This window comes from Gymnoscopelus microlampas, assembly GCF_963454915.1.
Source record: "Gymnoscopelus microlampas genome assembly, chromosome: 9".
Classification (NCBI taxonomy): Eukaryota; Metazoa; Chordata; class Actinopteri; order Myctophiformes; family Myctophidae; genus Gymnoscopelus; species Gymnoscopelus microlampas.
In genome coordinates, this window is record NC_139946.1 from 37,095,304 (window position 1) to 37,113,568 (window position 18,265).

Consider the following 18,265-nt stretch of genomic DNA (forward strand, 5'->3'; position numbering starts at 1 on the left):
AGTAACTAGTAACTAAAGCTGTCAAATCATTATAGTGGCGTAAAAAAGTTCAGCATCTGCTTCTAAGATGTAGTGGAGTAGAACTATCAAGTATTAAAAAAAATGAAATACTCAAGTAAAGTAAAAGTACCTCATAATTGTGCTTAAGTACACTACTTGAGCAAATGTACTCAATTACTTTCCACCACTGCCTAATAGGCATAGTATGGTAATACTAGGTAATGTTCTGGACAATGTAACGGGCAAACAGGTGGCATAAAGGTCAGACATATTGGTTTCAATGTTTCCTAGCAACAAGAGGATGCTGCAAAGCATCTCCTTGGACACTGTTGCCCAGAAGGTTGCCCTGTTCATCACTGCAGTATGGGATATTAAGCTCTATTGTCTGTACACAGTAAAAATCCTCAGTGTTAATTTATCCATTTGTAACTCGGAGAGTGTATAAATATAACTATTGTTTACATCATTTGTAAATGTTGGTTACATTTGTACACTCCCAGAGTTAAATTGACACAGGAGTTTTGACTGCACTTACAGGATGTTTTGGGACCAGTGTGATTGACCCTCTGTGTCCGCAGTGCTGAAGAGAGCAACTACCATCAAGAGGAGAGGGATGGACGTGGGCCATCGAGGGCCATCGGGAGAGGAACAGTACGGGGACATCTCCTCTGTAGGTGAGCGGGGGTTCTCTACAGTCTCGTAAACACCGCCGGCTCATAAACAGCGGGGTATACGGGGGGCACTTGATTTGAAATGTTGAATCCAATAAGTCCGCTGAACCATGAACTGGGCCTGTTCGCGGGTAAGATTATACAGCACCGTGCAAGGATGACTGGAGATTTTTTATGGACAATTTCTTGCTCTATTTCCTACTCAACCTCTGTCTCTCTCTCACACTGTCTCCTCTCCATCATTTTCTCATCCCTCATTCTACCCCACCCTTATCGTCTATTCATCTTCATATCTCCCGTCACTTCAAGGCGCCCCCATGGCTAGAGCCAGCATCAGGAGTGCCAAGCGAGGCCCTGCGGCGTATTTCCGCCGCAAGGAGCGTCTGTTGCGTATCTCCATCCGACGCATGGTCAAGACCCAGACGTTCTACTGGACTGTGCTGGGCCTGGTGGCCCTGAACACGCTGTGCGTGGCCATCGTTCACCACAATCAGCCCCACTGGCTGTCCCACTTCCTCTGTGAGTCCCCCATTCTCTATTTCATAATGTTATGCTCCTTTGTTCAACTTGTTGCATTATAAACACTGGGGCTTGTGCAAGAACCACTGATATGAACACATTGCTTCTTAAGTGGGGTTTTTTTTGTCGAAAGGAGTCGGACCACAATGGAAATAAGCTTTCAAGCTTTCTTGTGTCTATCCTTTTGACTGTTGTCTGCACCTGTATTCACTTGCGATACACACACATGCGATTTTGTTAATAAAACGTTCTGTCAATCAATCAATCAATAAATCAATCAATCAATCAAGTGGTACAGTGTAAATGATTTAGGAGAACCACATTAACAAATGTTCTCGTATGAATTTTATCTTAACAATTCATAAGTGGTCCACGTCTACACTATTAGTAGTCAGTGCCAAGCGAGGCCCTGCGGCGTATTTCAAGTAGCAGTCCTGTGCAATTAGTATGCTGTTATCCAAACCGAAAAGTCAGTGCAATAAATCACTGATGAATTGCCTATGATCAGGGAATAAAAGTAGCACCGCCAACTGGCAATGTTGTGTGGATTTCCCCTTTGGCTGGTAAATGACAGAGACTTAAGAAATACAGCAGCGTCTGTTGTCTGTTAGTTATTCTACATAAAGCTGTATTTCTTTTTAAAGCGGAACAGCATTTGTGTGTGTACGCGTGTACATGTGGGTGGGTGTCAGTTTGTAGCATGCTATACACGTTGCACTTAAATTCAAGCGATCTCACTGGTAGAGTGTCCTTAAACGAGTGCATCCAGAAACAGTCAGTTTCAGTGGAAATAGGCAGAGTTGTTGTAATGTTGTTAGCTTAGAGGGGGTCATGCATAGAATAACTGGTCTGCAATTATCTACAATGCAAAGCATTGTTAGCTAGACCAGTTCTCAACACTACAGAGAGAGCAGCAATCACTGACACAGTATTTCTATGTCTATTTTAAATCTACCTGCCACTCTGGCTGGTAAGCCAAAATGTTTATTTTGTTCCCTGCCTATTATCACAAACCTTGGGTTTTATCAAAGTATAGCCCTTTCACAGCCCATGCAATGAGGGGAATATATATTAGGGTCCAATATGGAATCTGAAACTGAAAGGGGAGAAGAGGTAAAATTAGTAAGCAGTTATGGTAGGAAAAACGTGGAAACCCTAACTAAGGATAAACAAGTCCTAATTTCAGAAATTATCTAATGCAGCGGGCATGAGCTACATTTGCTGAGCTGGCCTGTTGCTGGCAGATCTCTGTCTCTGTCTGGAGGTTGGCGTCATGTCGTCTTGGAGAGCTACATGACAGTGGTGGATTTGCTGTTGAGGGTTGTGTGGGCTTTGGCTCATCAAGGTAGTAGGGAACGTTGTGAGTTTATGGTCCTGACAGAATCAGTCCCAGTGGTGGCTTTAGGCTGACTTCTCACGTTGGGCATTGTTGGATGGATGATTGCCCGTAGTCGGCCTTTTGGTGCACTGCTGATGGAGTGGGCACCAAGAGATGGAATTTCTTGGTATCTTGATTCTAGCAAGGGGGTAGAATAATCACATGCTACTGAAGTAACAAGAAAGTGTTTTCAAGAGTTCAGAGGAGGGTTACCTGTTGCTGTGGCAACCGATGAACACCTCCGTCTTTTCACAGACAGAGATTGTAGCTGTGTGTAGCAGCACCCCCAGATGAAGTTATTTAAAGGTGTAGTGAAATGAAAAATATGTTTTTCACACTTTTAGAGCATATCCGTGGTCATCATATGGGCACACCTAACAATAGATGCCCAAAAAAATGAAAAAAACCCATTTTTGTGTATTTTTATATCTAAAGCCCCTAAAAAGCCAATCTTAATTACTTCCTGTAAACGAAAACGTGCTGCGTGATGACATCAGACAGCCTTCATGAATATAAAAGAATCTTGATTACGTGCACCTGTTTGATTCCCATAGCTGCACGTTCTTCAAACACAGCTGGTTTTAATTACAGAGATACTCCGTTTTGAATCTCATTGAAGATGAGTGTATTACTCATTTTAAACTTCATCTGCACACTAAAATATGTCTCTGAAAACATTATAGGTTAGAACTAAGCCAGGTAGTAGCAAACGCGCTTCACTGGCCGTCTCTCTCTCACTTGTAAACAAACACTAGCCGTGTGCCAGCACGGCTGAAGTGATTGAGATCCAACGTCCCATAGCCTGAAGGGATGGGACCTTCTGATTGGTTTAGAGTCGTTGAGCCGGCGTTTCAGGCTGAACCTTCAAAATAAAATGACCGAAAATGTCACTTCAGTGCGTCTTTAAAGTCATACTGTGTAACTTTTTAAATGAAACAAACGTAGGTTTTGACATTTATCTTTCATTGGTGTATTTTTCACAATAACCATTCCACTTATGTGTTTTTTGACAACTTCTCTTATCGCAATTTTTCATTGCGAGTGTCTGCCCCCAACGCTTGTGGCAAAATGACATAGGCACCGGATATGTATTTATTTTATTTATTTATTTATTTAACAGTGGCCATGCCCCTGTTAAATGTATTTTAAAGTACAATTTCTGAAAACATTGTTGTTTTCCAAAATAGCCGTGGTGCTTGGACCCTGCAGCATTAGTTTTTACATTCGTATTTTTTGGTACATATGGGCCTGTCAGCTGTCACTCGGTGCAGAGGAAATATGAGATAAGCAACCTCAGGCTGTTAACTTTTCAGTCTACTCTATAACTTGTCTAGAGAGAGGCTTTTAAATAACCATTGAATTCACCGTGAAATAAGCTTCCGGTACATTTTTGACATTTCATTTAAATAATAGAAAATATACTAAGAAAGAGAGATGTACGACAAAAACCGAGAGGGGCAGAGACAGTCCGGTGTCCATGATGGGTTTCTATAAACACATAAGGGCACTTTGACCTGGCAGAGTCAATGGGTAACAGCCTGTGTGGGATCTATGACTTGCGGTTCCAGAATAGGAACCGCAAGGGTTCAAGTGGTTAACCTCTGATCCACACAGTCCTTTTATTTTCCACACAGGATACCGACAGACGTGCTTTGTCAACCCTGGTGTTCCTTTGGGGCTGCTAATTACGTAGCAGTCATTTCAGTGTTGGGGGAAGTTATCCTTTTGTGAGATCTCAAACGTCTGTTTTGTTTGTGTGTTAGAGGAGGATAGAGAGCAAGGGAGATACTGACTGCTGCTGCTCATTCCAACTGCTGAGCTTCACTTTCTATGCCTGTTATATCTATGCTGAGTGAGTTATGCTTTGACGCACGACGGTATCGTCGAGCTACAAGCCCACAATGCGTCGCGGAAGCGACTTGTGGGTTTGTAGATCTGCGATTTTCGACGCGCGATACCGTCGTGCGTCGAAGTATAAACCAAGCTTATTGAGGCATGAAAAGCACCACAACTCGCTGAGTTCTCAGTTGAGAACTCAGCGAGTTCTAGTGTGTGCATTGCTTGTTAGTTGCGCGATACCTGGAAACCTGGCAACTCTGTTGCTGCGTGGCTGCTCCGTTGCAGACAGGCAGAGTCACCGGCAGGGTTTTAACTCGACAGTACAGCGTGTACACGTGCATTGCAACAGGGGTGTGTGTTTCAACACGCAAACCGAAAGCGAAAGCAACAGCGGGGGTTGAAGGGCTTGCCTCTTTTTTTTGTTTTGGAGATTGACACATTTCAATGGCCGCCGCTTCGTTTTCGCTCGGCCGTAGTCGGCTGCACTCGCCTCGGGACCCGGATGAACGACACCGACACACGGCTGTCTATAGCACAGCCACGCATGCGCTTTGGAGATGGACACATTTCAATGGCCACCGCTTCGTTTTCGCTCGGCCGCAGTCGGCTGCGCTCGCCTCGGGACCCGGATGAACGACACAGACACACGGCTGTCTATGGCACAGCCACGCATGCTCGCCACTCCCAAATGTCAGATAGGATATGATACAGGATTAAGAATGCTGGCTCTCAGACCAGAATGCTTACGTAGATTGTAAATATAATATAGCCTAACTGATTTTATTTTTATTTTTATCCCACAATTTTGTAACCCATTTTTTCACCCAGTGCCAATTGCCTATGTAAGCCTGGGCGCTACTCTGACTATAGCCTAGGGCAGGGCCTATCAAAATAAAATAGTGTGATGATAACATAGTAGGATGTTATTAGCTTAATTTTTGGTGTAGCACCACCTGGGGAAAAATCCACCAGCCGCCACTGTAACAGGGCACACACACGGCCTACTGTACATGTACAGTACAGTATGTGGCCATAAAACAGCGTAAGATGTATGTATTCATATCATATGTTTGTCAGTTTATCCATTAAATAGATTTGTGTGTGTACTACACCTGGTTGACTCTGCAATTCAAATTATGATATAATTCTAAATTGATTCATACTGTATAGCCTAATGATCGTTAATTTACATTGGCTATGGATCCTACTGTTTAACATTAGAATATCAAATTCAAACTACGACCTCAATTATACACTGATCGAAGGTTAATGTGTCTCTGTATATAACAAGTATAACAAGTCAGTGGGAAGTGTAATCGGGCACGTCATGACTTACTTACTTCTTTTGGAAACCTTTAGCGCATCAGGCCCTTGGAAGAGAGTGTGTCTAGACAGTGTGCTGATATATTACCAGAGACAGATGGATGGTTGTTGTCGCGGTTTAGATTACCACAGGCTGTGCTTCTACAATTCTGTAACTTGTTAGAGAGCTACAACTCAGCAGGCAGACACACCGATCCATCCCTATTCCACCAGGTACTCACTAGGAGAGAACAACAGTTAAAGCTGCACTCCGTAACTTTCATGTTCTATCCCGGATTCAAACATGGGTCTCCTGTGCACGTGCTGATTTTTGTTTCACCACTGAGCTAATAGAGCCTGCATGTCTGCTTGTTCAGGGGAGAAATGTAATGTTGACACTTCAGGCTGTACCACTTGTCAACCAGTCATGTCAAACAGACACAGAATCTAAGTGTCTCAATAGAAGAACAGGGAGACCAAATTCAACCCCAATTGTATAAGTGACACTGATATTGTATTAACATACTCTACCATACAGATTGGACAACATAACATTATATTCACAAAAAAAAGTTACATAGCACAGCTTTAATCAAACTAATTGAATTTATCGATTATAAATAATAATGAACTTTAATAATGTGCCGCAATGTCACATGTTGTGAGCTTGTACATCGGTTGTTGATGTAAAAACAACTCAACTCCAGTATTTGAGTCTAAGCATACTGTATTCCTGGTTGAATATTACGCCACTACAATAAAAAAAAAGTATTCGTAAGTACAAATTACAAAGTACATTTTCCTTTTCACATTGCTGTATTAAAATATAGACATAATTGTGTTAGCTGTGGCTATTTTCACTATAATTGAAATAGGGCTTAAGTGGTTAATTCATAATGTAGTGGAGTCAAAAGTACAATATTGTCTTTGAAATGTAGTGGAGTAAAAATACAACTACTTCTCAAGAATGTACTTACTGTAGTTACTGTCCACCACTGATCAAATTCCCACACAAAAGAACAAAATATTTTTAGATGGGGGTCCGCGACCAAATACATGTCATTTTGGGGGTCCTTTGCATGAAAAAGTTTGAGAACCACTGGTATTATAGCAACATACAGTTTTCAGAACTGGATTTAGAAGACATTTGTATATGTAAATTATATCAGAAGCAAAATACAACCTGCTAAATGTCGTTGCTGGATGCCCTGGGTGAGCACACAATTCCTTTGTGCTGCAAAACAATGCTGCTGTGATGTGTCTTGCGCATGGTACCCACCACCCATTTAGATCTGTGGTTCTCAACCTTTTCAGACCGTGACCCCCCAAAATAATCATATTTGATCTGGGGACCCCCCAAAATAATCATATTTGACCTGGGGACCCCCCACCCTGATAAGCACTTGGAATGTAGGAGTTGAGGCATTGAATTTAGTTTGACTCGGTTCCACAGATAAATAGTATAGTTTGTTAATCATTTGGGGACCCCCCTGGGGGTCCCACCCGGTTTAGAACCACTGATTTAGATGGCTGGCTTATTTGTAAGTGACTTGTCAACCATGTCACCATACAAACTGCTGTAATATTCTTTTCATTTTACATAAATTCCACATTGTCTCCAGGTTTTAATTTAGATATTATGCTGTATAGCTCTATGGCTCATGGCCAGTGTTGGAAAAAGTACTACTGGTAAAAAAAAATTCTTAATTAAAAGTATCAATACTGCAATGTAAAAATACTCTGTTTACGTAAGTAAAAAGTCCGGAATTAAAAATGTACTTGAGTACACCTCTAGTCAACCCACAGAGTAGACAGGAGCGCTCATACAATGTCATACACACTTGAAGGCCAGGCGGATGTGCCTTGACACAGCTGGTGGCAAGCTGCTCTATACACCCCAAAGAGGTCCTGTCAGATTATTTTAGCGTGCTGTGTAGTGAGATAATATTGCAATGAAGGCATTTGTTTATTGTGTGATTAGTCAATAACTAATTGCACAGCTTTAGGGTAGACTATCATACTATAATTAATTTAAGCATGAGTTAGGACCATTTGCTGAATCTGATGTGGCACACTCCGTACAAAACAAGTCATTAACTTAAGAATCTAAAAACGTTCTGGGATGAGGCCCATTTTCTCATCAGTGTAGACATTTTCACAGTTGTTTTGTCATTATTTGACAAAACAATGTTGCCTCGGTCTGTCTTCCAATGCTTTAACTGCGGTTTTGCCTATTTTACGCCTCTGCCGGTGTCAGTCATGACCGCCGGACACACTATGTTTTTGGGTTCTCCGTATGTGTATGTATATACTTATGTACGTAGCGTACGCCTGTCCGTCCGTCTGTCCGTCCGTCCGCCCGTCTGTCCCAACCTTGCGATATCTCAGGAACTTGGTGGAATTTCAGGACATTTGGCACAAAGTTCCACTTGGACTCAAGGATTAACTGATTACAAGTAGGTGGTCGAAGGTCACAATGTCAAGGTCACTGTGAAATCATGTCCATCCCATTATCATGAATGTGATTTTTAGCGGTGCCAACCGCTCTACACTTGACTTTGTCCGTATGTCCGTCCGTCCGGATGAGCACGGGATGAGCACGGCAAAGAAGCAACACATACAAACACACGCACACACACACACACACACACACACACACACACACACGGACTTGGAGATTGCCTATGCCATCTCTCCTCTCATTGGCCACACGTGCCACTGGTTATCAAAGAGCGGTCCAGGGACCCCCAGCGTATGAGCACGGGATGAGCACGGGAGCCCAAAGGCACCGCTTCCTTCACACAGGGTGTGATTTTTCAGGAACACACAATCGTGGCACACAATTGAGTCCACTTGGACTGAATCCTTGAGTGCACTTGGACTGAATCCTTGAGTCCACTTGACTCAAGGATTGATTATGGTTAGAAGTACAAGGTACACATACACATAATGTACAGTATATGAGTCTGGACAGACATTGATATAACCTTGTTGGAGGGGCATACAATTGCAATGCTGTATTTCTAATTTGTTGTTGTTGTTGTTTTTGCAGACTATGCAGAGTTCCTGTTCCTGTTCCTGTTCCTGACTGAGATGTTCCTCAAGATGTACAGCCTGGGACCACGCCTCTACTTCCACTCCTCCTTCAACTGCTTCGATTGCAGCGCAAGTCCTTTCTCTAGACCTCTTTCACGGCAATCAATATCGAGGTGTTACCAATGATACTAATTAATTAAGGCGCTGTTCCGTTTAGTGTAGCAGAGCCTTTCCAGTGAGCCAACATGCTCAATAGCAGCACCTTGACTGTGTTTGACCCAAATGGAACAGAGCCTTATTTAGTATCATTGGTAACATCTGTGAAGGAAGTAACATTATTATAACTATTTGTCTGCAGAAATATTCGGCATCTCTCTTTCTGTCTCTCTGTTTTACTAACAGTTGTTATATTATGCAACATGATTCTTTCTCACTTTATTTTGTCTCATTCTCTCGCTCGTATGTGTACGTGTGTGCGTGCGTATCTGTGTGTGAATTCTGTAGCATCAGTTCCCTCTCATTCCCTATGTTTTTTTATCTTTTGTCATACAATAAGTGATGGTATGAGTTCTCATTGACGCTGATATTGATTTTCTGTGCCATACATGTAGGTTATTGTTGGCAGCATCTTTGAGGTGCTATGGGGCTTCTTCAGGCCTGGTACTTCATTTGGCATCAGTGTCCTGCGAGCCCTCCGTCTGCTGAGGATATTCAAGATCACCAAGTAAGGCCTGCCACCTTTTTCATTTTGTGTCCTCAATGATGATGATGAGTATTTTGTAAAGGACAGAGGGCTGTCTTCAATGGGGGGGGGGGGGGGGGTCCGCAGAGTTACTACAGGTGTGATAGGACTTTGTGTGATGGGACCTTTTTTTTTTCATTAACCACTTGAAGTATCCCTATTCTGAGGAGAACTTTATCTGAAAATAGCAGATCTACAAGCAAAAGGGAAAAAAGAGCATAAGTACAGAGTGAAAGGTCGAGTTTATTAAGGTCAAGTTTATTGCAGGTTTAAAGGTAAAGTTCACCCAAAACAATTTATTTTTCTATCGATTAGTCATCCCATGTTTTTGTCGCATTCCTAAGCCAATAATCTGATGACCAGCGGACGGATAGGCAGCGGTTCCGGTAGGAGACACAAAGGAGAGTCTTTGTGTCTCCTACAGGAACCGCTGCCAGTCATCAAATTATTGGCTTAGGTATGCGACAAAAACAAAAAAATATCCATGAATTCAAGTCTCCATGGGGTGACTAATCGATAGAAAAAAAGTCATTTTGGGGGGTGAACTATCCCTTCAAGTGGTTAAATGTCTGAAACATGAATCCAACACAGACTGATAATAGTCTGTCAAACAACTCTATGAAGCTATCTATGAAATCTATGAAAACGCAATCTGCATCTGCAACACAACTTTATACAATATGTAGTGGGGGGGTCCCCACTTCATCTCTTTCGCAGCTAGGGGGTCCTTTGGCTGATAAACGTTGGAAGACCCCCGATTTACAGTATAATGTCCTCCTATTGCAACTTGCCAGGTACTGGGCGTCTCTGAGGAACCTTGTCGTCTCTCTGATGAACTCCATGAAATCCATCATCTCCCTGATCTTCCTCCTCTTCCTCTTCATCGTGGTCTTTGCACTGCTCGGCATGCAGCTGTTTGGTGGCAGGTAACACAACAGATGTTCAAGGAATAGGTAAAGGAATGGAACCCACAACCAAATGATTGTGTGGCTCTGAACGAGGTTAGCAGCCTTTAAGAGAGGGAGAGCGAGAGCTTCAGACGATGCTCTTTGATCGTGTCTGAGTAACATTATTTTTATCTGCTTCCTCAGACATTGTAGAATAAAAAACTAGTAAAAAACTAGAAAAAAAATAGTTTGACCGTTGACTTTTACTGTTGTTAACCTTGGCCTCCTGTCAACTTCAATACATCAGGTATTTGAAGCCATGAGAAAAATCCCATGGTGAGTGATTTATAGAAAAATAGTTATTTGGGGTGTGAAGTATTCCTTTAAGAGAGAAGCACTTCTTAGAGCGGCAAAAAAGTACATTAAATGAACTGAGCCAGGAGATAAGAACCAGGTGGATCCAGACGTGAAATTGATTTAATGAAAACATATAGACAGTTAAACCTCCCCTGGAGAGAATTTGCTCTGTCCTCTACAAGGCTGGGTATACAGTACATCTTTAGGCAATCAAAAACGCTGGGGAGTTAAATGAACACAAGATTTTACTGTGTGAGACAGGGTTGAAGAAAAAGGTCTGGTTCAGTAGTCTCATCCTTATTGCATGCAACAGTGTGTTAATTTTCAAATCACGTTTAAGAGCCATTCCACTGTTCCAAACTACTACTCACAGCACATCCTGTCTTGCATCCTAACAGCAGCTTCCATGAAGTACAGTTTTAAAAGATAATCATAAGAAAGAGGACATTTCAAACAACAACACAACAATATGAATACACATCAGTCTCTTGTGCACGTAAGAGACATCACTTACCTGTTGCCGTTGGAAGTCTTGGCTGCCAGTTCCCACCTGATGTCAAGTGGGAGTACCGACTGCTCCAGATCGTACTGAACAACTGATTGCTTGCATAATGTCTTCAGACAATAGGCATGTAACGATTTATCGTAAAGCGATTCAAATCGATTCAAACTGGTGAGAATTTAAATCGATTTCATAAAAAACGCATCACGATGCAAACAGCAGAGGGCGCAATCTTGACAAGACAAAAATAAAGAAGAAAATACAGGATCATTGTAAGAGAATTGATTAAAAAAAAGTTTTCCGTCATGTGCTACTGTATTGAAAAGAGGATCAAAGAAAAAACGATATTGTAAAAAAAAATGAAAGAGAAGAAAATACTGGATTTGTGTAAGAGAAATACATTTTAAAAAAAAGATTTGTCTGGAAAATAATTTTGTGTCCTATTGTGAACCTAGTATCGTGAGTTGAGTGAATCGTTACATGCCTACTTCAGACTAGACTGAAGTGTAAAGATTTACAATACAGGTCATCTACTGAAATGGGTGTGTTTCAGTCTCTGTGTCCTCCAAAGAGGTTGAAAGAGCAAAACGGACACATCCTACAGTTCCCCTTGGGCCTAACCTTCTTCCAGGAGAAGGTCACTGGCTATTTTGTGGGCAAAAGTTTTAAACTTTCATCTTTCTGGAATAAGCTGTGCAGAAGGCATGCTCAACCAGCAGTTAGTCTGACATCAGCAGAAGACAAACCGTTACCATGAAAGCATAATACTGACCCTTCAACTGATGAAGTCTGCATTTTACCTGTTGCCACTGGTCACACGGCTCTGTAGCAGCAGCTCCAACGGTCTATTTGTCACTAGAGGTTTGGCCCTCACACCTACGTCGCACCGCCGATCCGACCAATCTGGTGTTTGCCGACATGCATGCAGTCGTTCCTGATGCCCCCAGATGACAACTCTTCTGGATATTTAGTTCAATGAGCTGTCATATACGGCCCAATCTCTTCCTGACTCCCAAACCTCTTGTGTTGCAAATATTGTAGACAATAACTTTGATTTGGTTAGTTAGTTATTGTAAACCGTGATAGCACCTGGTTGTAATTATTGTAAACACTGATTGCATAGCCAGTAGGAGAATGAAAGAATACGATTTTCTCCACACAGAATGCAAGGAATTTAAAGTGCTAAATCTAGCACAGCTTTTTACAGCACAGTGTATCATGTCTTTATCTCTCTTAGGTTCATCTTTGAAGACTACACTCCGACTAATTTTGACACCTTTCCTGCTGCCATCATGACTGTCTTTCAGGTCTGGAACAAACAAACACTCCCATGTTATTATGAGGTATATTATGTTATGAAATACAGTACAAGGAGTGGACCGAGTGCTCTGCCTAAGCCATTTCTGGGAACAGACTCACAAAATATAAAAGCTTGCATTCATAGCAAAAAGGGCTCATTCTGCAACTTGTTCAACCGGTCAGTTTCATAAAGGTTTTAGACCAAATAGTATTTATTCTCTTCATATTCCTTCCAGCTACAGTAGGTGACATTACACAGAAATGTCATTTCCATCACAATGAATATATGTACCCTTTGTATGATTTGTATTAAGCAATTATGACACACACTTTTTGCTGGACTGCCACTCTTTGTTACAGTGATTTCAAAGTAAAAACACAGTGAAAAAAAACTCTATTAACAAGGATGTTGGGGTGACACGTGTGTGTATTTTAAAATATATATGTTCTATTTGGATTCAGCACCTGCTTTCCTGCACGTGTTCAATGTCAGTGTTTCATCACATCTCTGCAAATAATGTTCATAATATTATATTTTGTTGCTGTGTGTGTGTTGCTGTGTGTGTGTGTGTGTGTGTGTGTGTGTGTGTGTGTGTGTGTGTGTGTGTGTGTGTGTGTGTGTGTGTGTGTGGGTGGCACGTGTGTGCCTGTAAATGTGACATTACAGATCTTGACAGGGGAGGACTGGAACGAAGTCATGTACTACGGGATTCGTTCTCAGGGAGGGGTCAAGTCTGGCATGTGGTCTTCCAGCTACTTCATAGTGCTCACCCTGTTTGGAAACTGCATCCTATCATACCTCCCACTGAAATCCCTAGTTTAATTATTAAGGGACCATCTCCATTGGGAGAGGGAGACAAACAACAGAAAACTTAAGGATTGTAGCTTTAAGATATGTTTACCTGTCAAAATCTTTCTGTGAAAAGGGCCCACTGCCCCACTCTGACGTTGATGCCTTGTCATCCCTACTTTCTCCCCAATGTTTTCCTCTCTGTCTACACCGCACAGCACTATAATAGTAAAGCTAAAAAAAGCAAAAACAAAAAAACTTGACAAATCATACTACAATTTACAACTTAGGGATTTAGCAGACGCTCTTATCCACAGCGAATTACAATAAGCAAGCTAAACACATACATCAAATTCAGAGAGTGTAGTGTAGTGCCTCAATAAACTAGGATCACAGGTAAACCAAGAACCTAGCATCACTCTAACCAATATACAGTACTATCAAAATAATAATCTGTATATTGAAAGGATACCAGGTAAACAATGAACCTAACACCTGTCTAAATAACATGCTATAGTTTAATTTACTAAATATTATATACAATCTAGGGAAAATATATATTGTGCAGAACAACATTATTGTCTCTTTATTTTTCAAAAGGTGAACATCTAATTTAGGAGTTTGTTAAGTAATGCTAACTAAGTAATTAAGTAAATATATAGTTATACTGTACGTAACATTTCTTGGCGAGGAGGAATCATTTGTTTTGATGTAGATTAATCATGTCCTTAACCCTACTGTGATCAGACACACTACTGAATGTCTTCTTGGCCATTGCTGTGGATAACCTTGCTAATGCACAAGAGCTGACCAAGGTAACAATTAAAAAAAGGGTCATTTATGGATTTGGTTATTTTTATTAGATAAATGGCATTCTAAATCCTGACAATGTAATCTGTAACGTTTCAGTTACATGATGTTGATGTATTGTCATGCCGTGCTACGATTTCTCTCCTCTCTTCTCCTCCTCTCCCTTCCAATGTTCCCTGATAAGGATGAAGAGGAGGCTGAGGCTGCATTCAACCAGAAGCATGCTCTCCAGAAAGCTAAGGAGGTCGGACCCATGTCTTCTATGATGTCCTCAGAGTAAGTGCTGTATGCAGCCACTTTCCCTGCCTGACCTTCTCCCCTCCCTCCATTTTTCCTCCTCGCTAACGCTCCCTCCCATGGGGAATGTCTACCTATAGCATTAACTAATTCAAACAACCAGCAGGAGTCGTCATCATAGCCTCCAGCTAACAGTGCAGTGCATAGTTGGGCCTAACGACTATAGACAGCGTGCAGAGTTGTTATGGACAGAGAAGAGGGGACATTCATGTACTGTAGAGCTTCAAGTTGTGACGCTTTTGTGGTCGCTTGGTAGGATCAGAATCCTCTCTCTTAGCCCATTCATTCCGGGAACGCATATGTGTCACTTTAGATTTCATTGGCTATTCAAAAATAGCATATCTACAAGCTCATAGCGCGGCACATTATGTAGATCTGCTATTTTTGAAAAATCTTGAACATTTGTGCAAATCTTTGAATATATGTATTTTTAAAGCCAACATTTGTAAATCAAATCTTTCCGCGGCCAAATAGATATCTAAAAATGATTTCTAAATCGTAATAGTATGTTGCTATATCAGTGGTACTCCAACTTTTCCATCCCAAAATGATATGTATTTGGCCCCGGACCCCCATCTCAAAATATGTTGTTCCAGGGACCCCCCAGAAGCACAGATCGGAGTTAGAAGATTTGCACAAATTTTCACTCTTTTAAAAAAAAAAATGCCGATTTACAAGCTCGTAGCTTCTATGTCTGCTATTTTTGAATAGCCAAAGAAATCTTAAAATGACACAGATGCGTTCCCAGTCTTAATGGATTAAGGGTCGATAAATGCCAGTTGAGATCGTCATTATCGGGGGCGCCCTACTATTGATACATCCTCACTAACATGTCTACTATCTTGTCTGACTCTGCTCCTCGCTCTATAATTTGCTCTAAATTGAACTCTGCGTCTCCATGGTTACTGGCAGCCTTACTTCCAGTTGGGGTGAGTTTGGTGGCGTGGGGTGGGTGGTGGGGTGCTTATACTGTCGTCATGGAGACAGGGTTACTTAGTTTTCCAAATTAATGTAGTGTGCCTAGTCTCCGAACACAGCTGTACTTAGAAGACACTCTTCTTTCTCCAAAAGGATTTTGTGACCAGGGCAGTGAACTTCGAAGAATAGCTTTCAACTTGTTCAAGGCAGCCTTGTTGCCAATGGGACCTAGTTATAAAGACATGATTTTAAATGTATCATAATCCCAGGTTACTGATCTCCCATCTGTCCAGTGTCGATTTTGACAGCAAATCTTAGTGTAGTTTTAGTCATAGTCTTTAGAATAGAATTCAATTTAGTTTTAGTCACATTTTAGCCATCTGAAATGCTTTAGTTTTAGTCTAGTTTTAGTCGACTAAATATCATAATATTTTAGTCGACTAAATCTGCAGATTTGGTCAACTAAAATGTATTTTGGCGGGCCTTGATGGCGTAGTATTGCCTGATTTTACACTTGCTGAAAATAGCCGATCTACATAAAAACATAAAATTACTTGTCTTAGTTCTACTGGATCTCTTGCCCACTAGTCCCTCCCTAACATTTTAGTCTAGTTTTTATTTGTTGACGAAAGTCTTAGTTTTAGTCATCATGGCTTTTGATTTCGTTTTTGTCAGTGAAAAAAGGTAGTCAACGAACATTTTTGGTCATAGTTTTAGTTGACGAAAGGAACACTGCATCTGTCTGTACTGTAGGGCAATCCATGCTAGAAGAGGATCAGTGTGTTGCTTGCATAAGTGTCAGAATGGCATTTGTTTTTACATGGCTGGGTGTTGGTGGTGGTGATGGTGCTAATGGGGGATTTCTGTTTTTGAAAGCTTTTCTATTCAATAATACTGTTTTCCAGCAGATGACATACTGCAGGTCAGGCTCCTGTCAGAAGCTGTAAAGCAGAGTAGAATACCTCAGGGTCTCCTGGGCCAGCATCTGTATTCAGGAAGGATATTGTAGTCTGAACTTTGAGTGTTTTTTTTTTGTCTCATCTGTGATTCTCCCTGAGAGAATCCGCCTCCACTGACCTTGGAGAAAGTTGCATGATTCTGTTTGCTCAGTGTAAGAGGGACAGAGCATGTTGGAGACTGTCAGTAAATTCAACTTGGAACGCATGCCCCTCGCCAGCATGATCAAAGGAAGAAAAACTATCTATATGCACTCACTGAGAAGAATGTGAACACGTTTTCAGTGAGTGGAGAGTTTTTCTTCCCATGTGCGTATTGTTTTTCACCTTTCACTACAATACTCCGCTTTCTTTAATCTCTGAACAGTCAGAGGCTCAGCACGCAAATCTCTTCACTCAGCGACTAGCATGATCAAGAAGAATGCTAATGCTGTATGTCACAACTCTGAGTTGGCACTGGTGCTCAGTGATATGCATATGGTTGCTTTGTTCAAAGGGTATCTAAATATGTACTGTAATCTTTTCCTGTGTCTTCGGGTGGAGCCCATCTCTGTGTTTTATACCTGTTCCATACTGTAGCTCTGACTGTCTGAAACCCCTCAGTCTATCTGGGAATATTCTTCTCGTCAGTGTTGTGCTTATTGTTGCCGTTATAAATGTTGTTTGGATTGTTATAATACTGCAGCCATCTTGTTTGTCAGTGTGCCACTTGGCTCCTCTGGAGACACACACCAAAGAGTAAAAAGTATTGAAAGATAGAATAATAATCATATACATCAGTGGTTCTCAAACTTTTTCATGTCAAGGACCCCCAAATTGACACTTATTAGCCCGCGGACCCCTATTTGAAAAGATATGCCAGGGACCCCCATAAGAGACGATTTTTACGGCTCTAGCAGTGATTCTCAACCATTTTAATTTCAAGGACCCCCATTTAATGGCATTTATATCTCTGGGACCCCAATTCATATTGTAAAATCAATGTTAATTTAACTCTGAGAGTGTCCAAATGGAACCAAATGCACCCTAACGGGTCCATTTGGTTCCATTTGGACACTCTCAGAGTTACAGACCCATAAGGGTCCATTTGGTTCCTATCCATCATTTAGCTGGGGACCCCCTGGAACCCCCTCAAGTACCCCTGGGGGTCCCCGGACCCCACTTTGAGAACCAATGATATACATATTCTATCAACTGAACTGCTGTAGACCATGTACAGTAGTAGCAGAACATTTGACAGTAGTCATTTTGTAACAGTGACAGATTCAATACACAATGCAATGAGTCTATGGCATTGAACTGAACTGATCATTTTGAAAATAAAATCAAATATTGGTCTCCTTGGAAAAGGCTCCTTTTGAGCTCCTGCTGGGCTCATGCTGGGCTCCTGCTGACTGTTTTGCTGTGTGTCTCTGGGCCTGTTTTGTCTCTGCTCACAAAAGCACTAATGTCTTGTTTTCAACCAATCGCTCATTGATAACACGGACCACACAAGAGTCCACGTACCAGTAAGTAACACTGTCTGTTCATCTGTCTCTCTCTCTCTCTCTCTCTCTCTTTCTCTCTCTCTCAACCACCTGCTTGATTTTCTTAACTGGGTAAATGTCCAAGACTCATCTTTTGTGTTTGTGTACCTTCCTTCATGTGCTTCCCAAACTCTGAAAAGTCTTTTTTGATTCTGCATTTCTGTATATATACTCCACTGACTTCATTCAGCATTTCTCACGTCTTTTATTATGGTTGACAACTTCTCCTGGTTTGGTTTATTTGTCATAATAACATCTTCATTGATCCAGTGACTTGTTTGTTGAAATGAAGTTGCTCGTTCATGTCTATGAGGTGTCTGAACATCAGGCCGAGGCTTTTGCTATGTAACATATCACTTCTCAATACAAGTGTTTTGTTTACTACAGTTGTTCACTTTGTCAAGCAATAATGGGACGTATGCAAGTATATTATCAA

General features: G+C 41.4%; 1 protein-coding gene across 1 annotated transcript in view; it reads left to right on the top strand.

The window, feature by feature from the left end:
• cacna1ea (calcium channel, voltage-dependent, R type, alpha 1E subunit a) overlaps positions 1–18,265 on the top strand; it is a gene marked incomplete at its 5' end in the record, with an annotated part of 151,689 nt that overhangs the window by 102,880 nt on the left and 30,544 nt on the right. Inside the window, 9 exons of the mRNA XM_084066543.1 lie at positions 579–674; positions 981–1,190; positions 8,762–8,874; positions 9,357–9,469; positions 10,282–10,413; positions 12,471–12,540; positions 13,200–13,317; positions 14,070–14,137; positions 14,317–14,408. Of these exons, the coding sequence (XP_083922669.1) occupies positions 579–674; positions 981–1,190; positions 8,762–8,874; positions 9,357–9,469; positions 10,282–10,413; positions 12,471–12,540; positions 13,200–13,317; positions 14,070–14,137; positions 14,317–14,408 (1,012 nt within the window). The remainder of the gene's footprint in view (positions 1–578; positions 675–980; positions 1,191–8,761; positions 8,875–9,356; positions 9,470–10,281; positions 10,414–12,470; positions 12,541–13,199; positions 13,318–14,069; positions 14,138–14,316; positions 14,409–18,265) is intronic.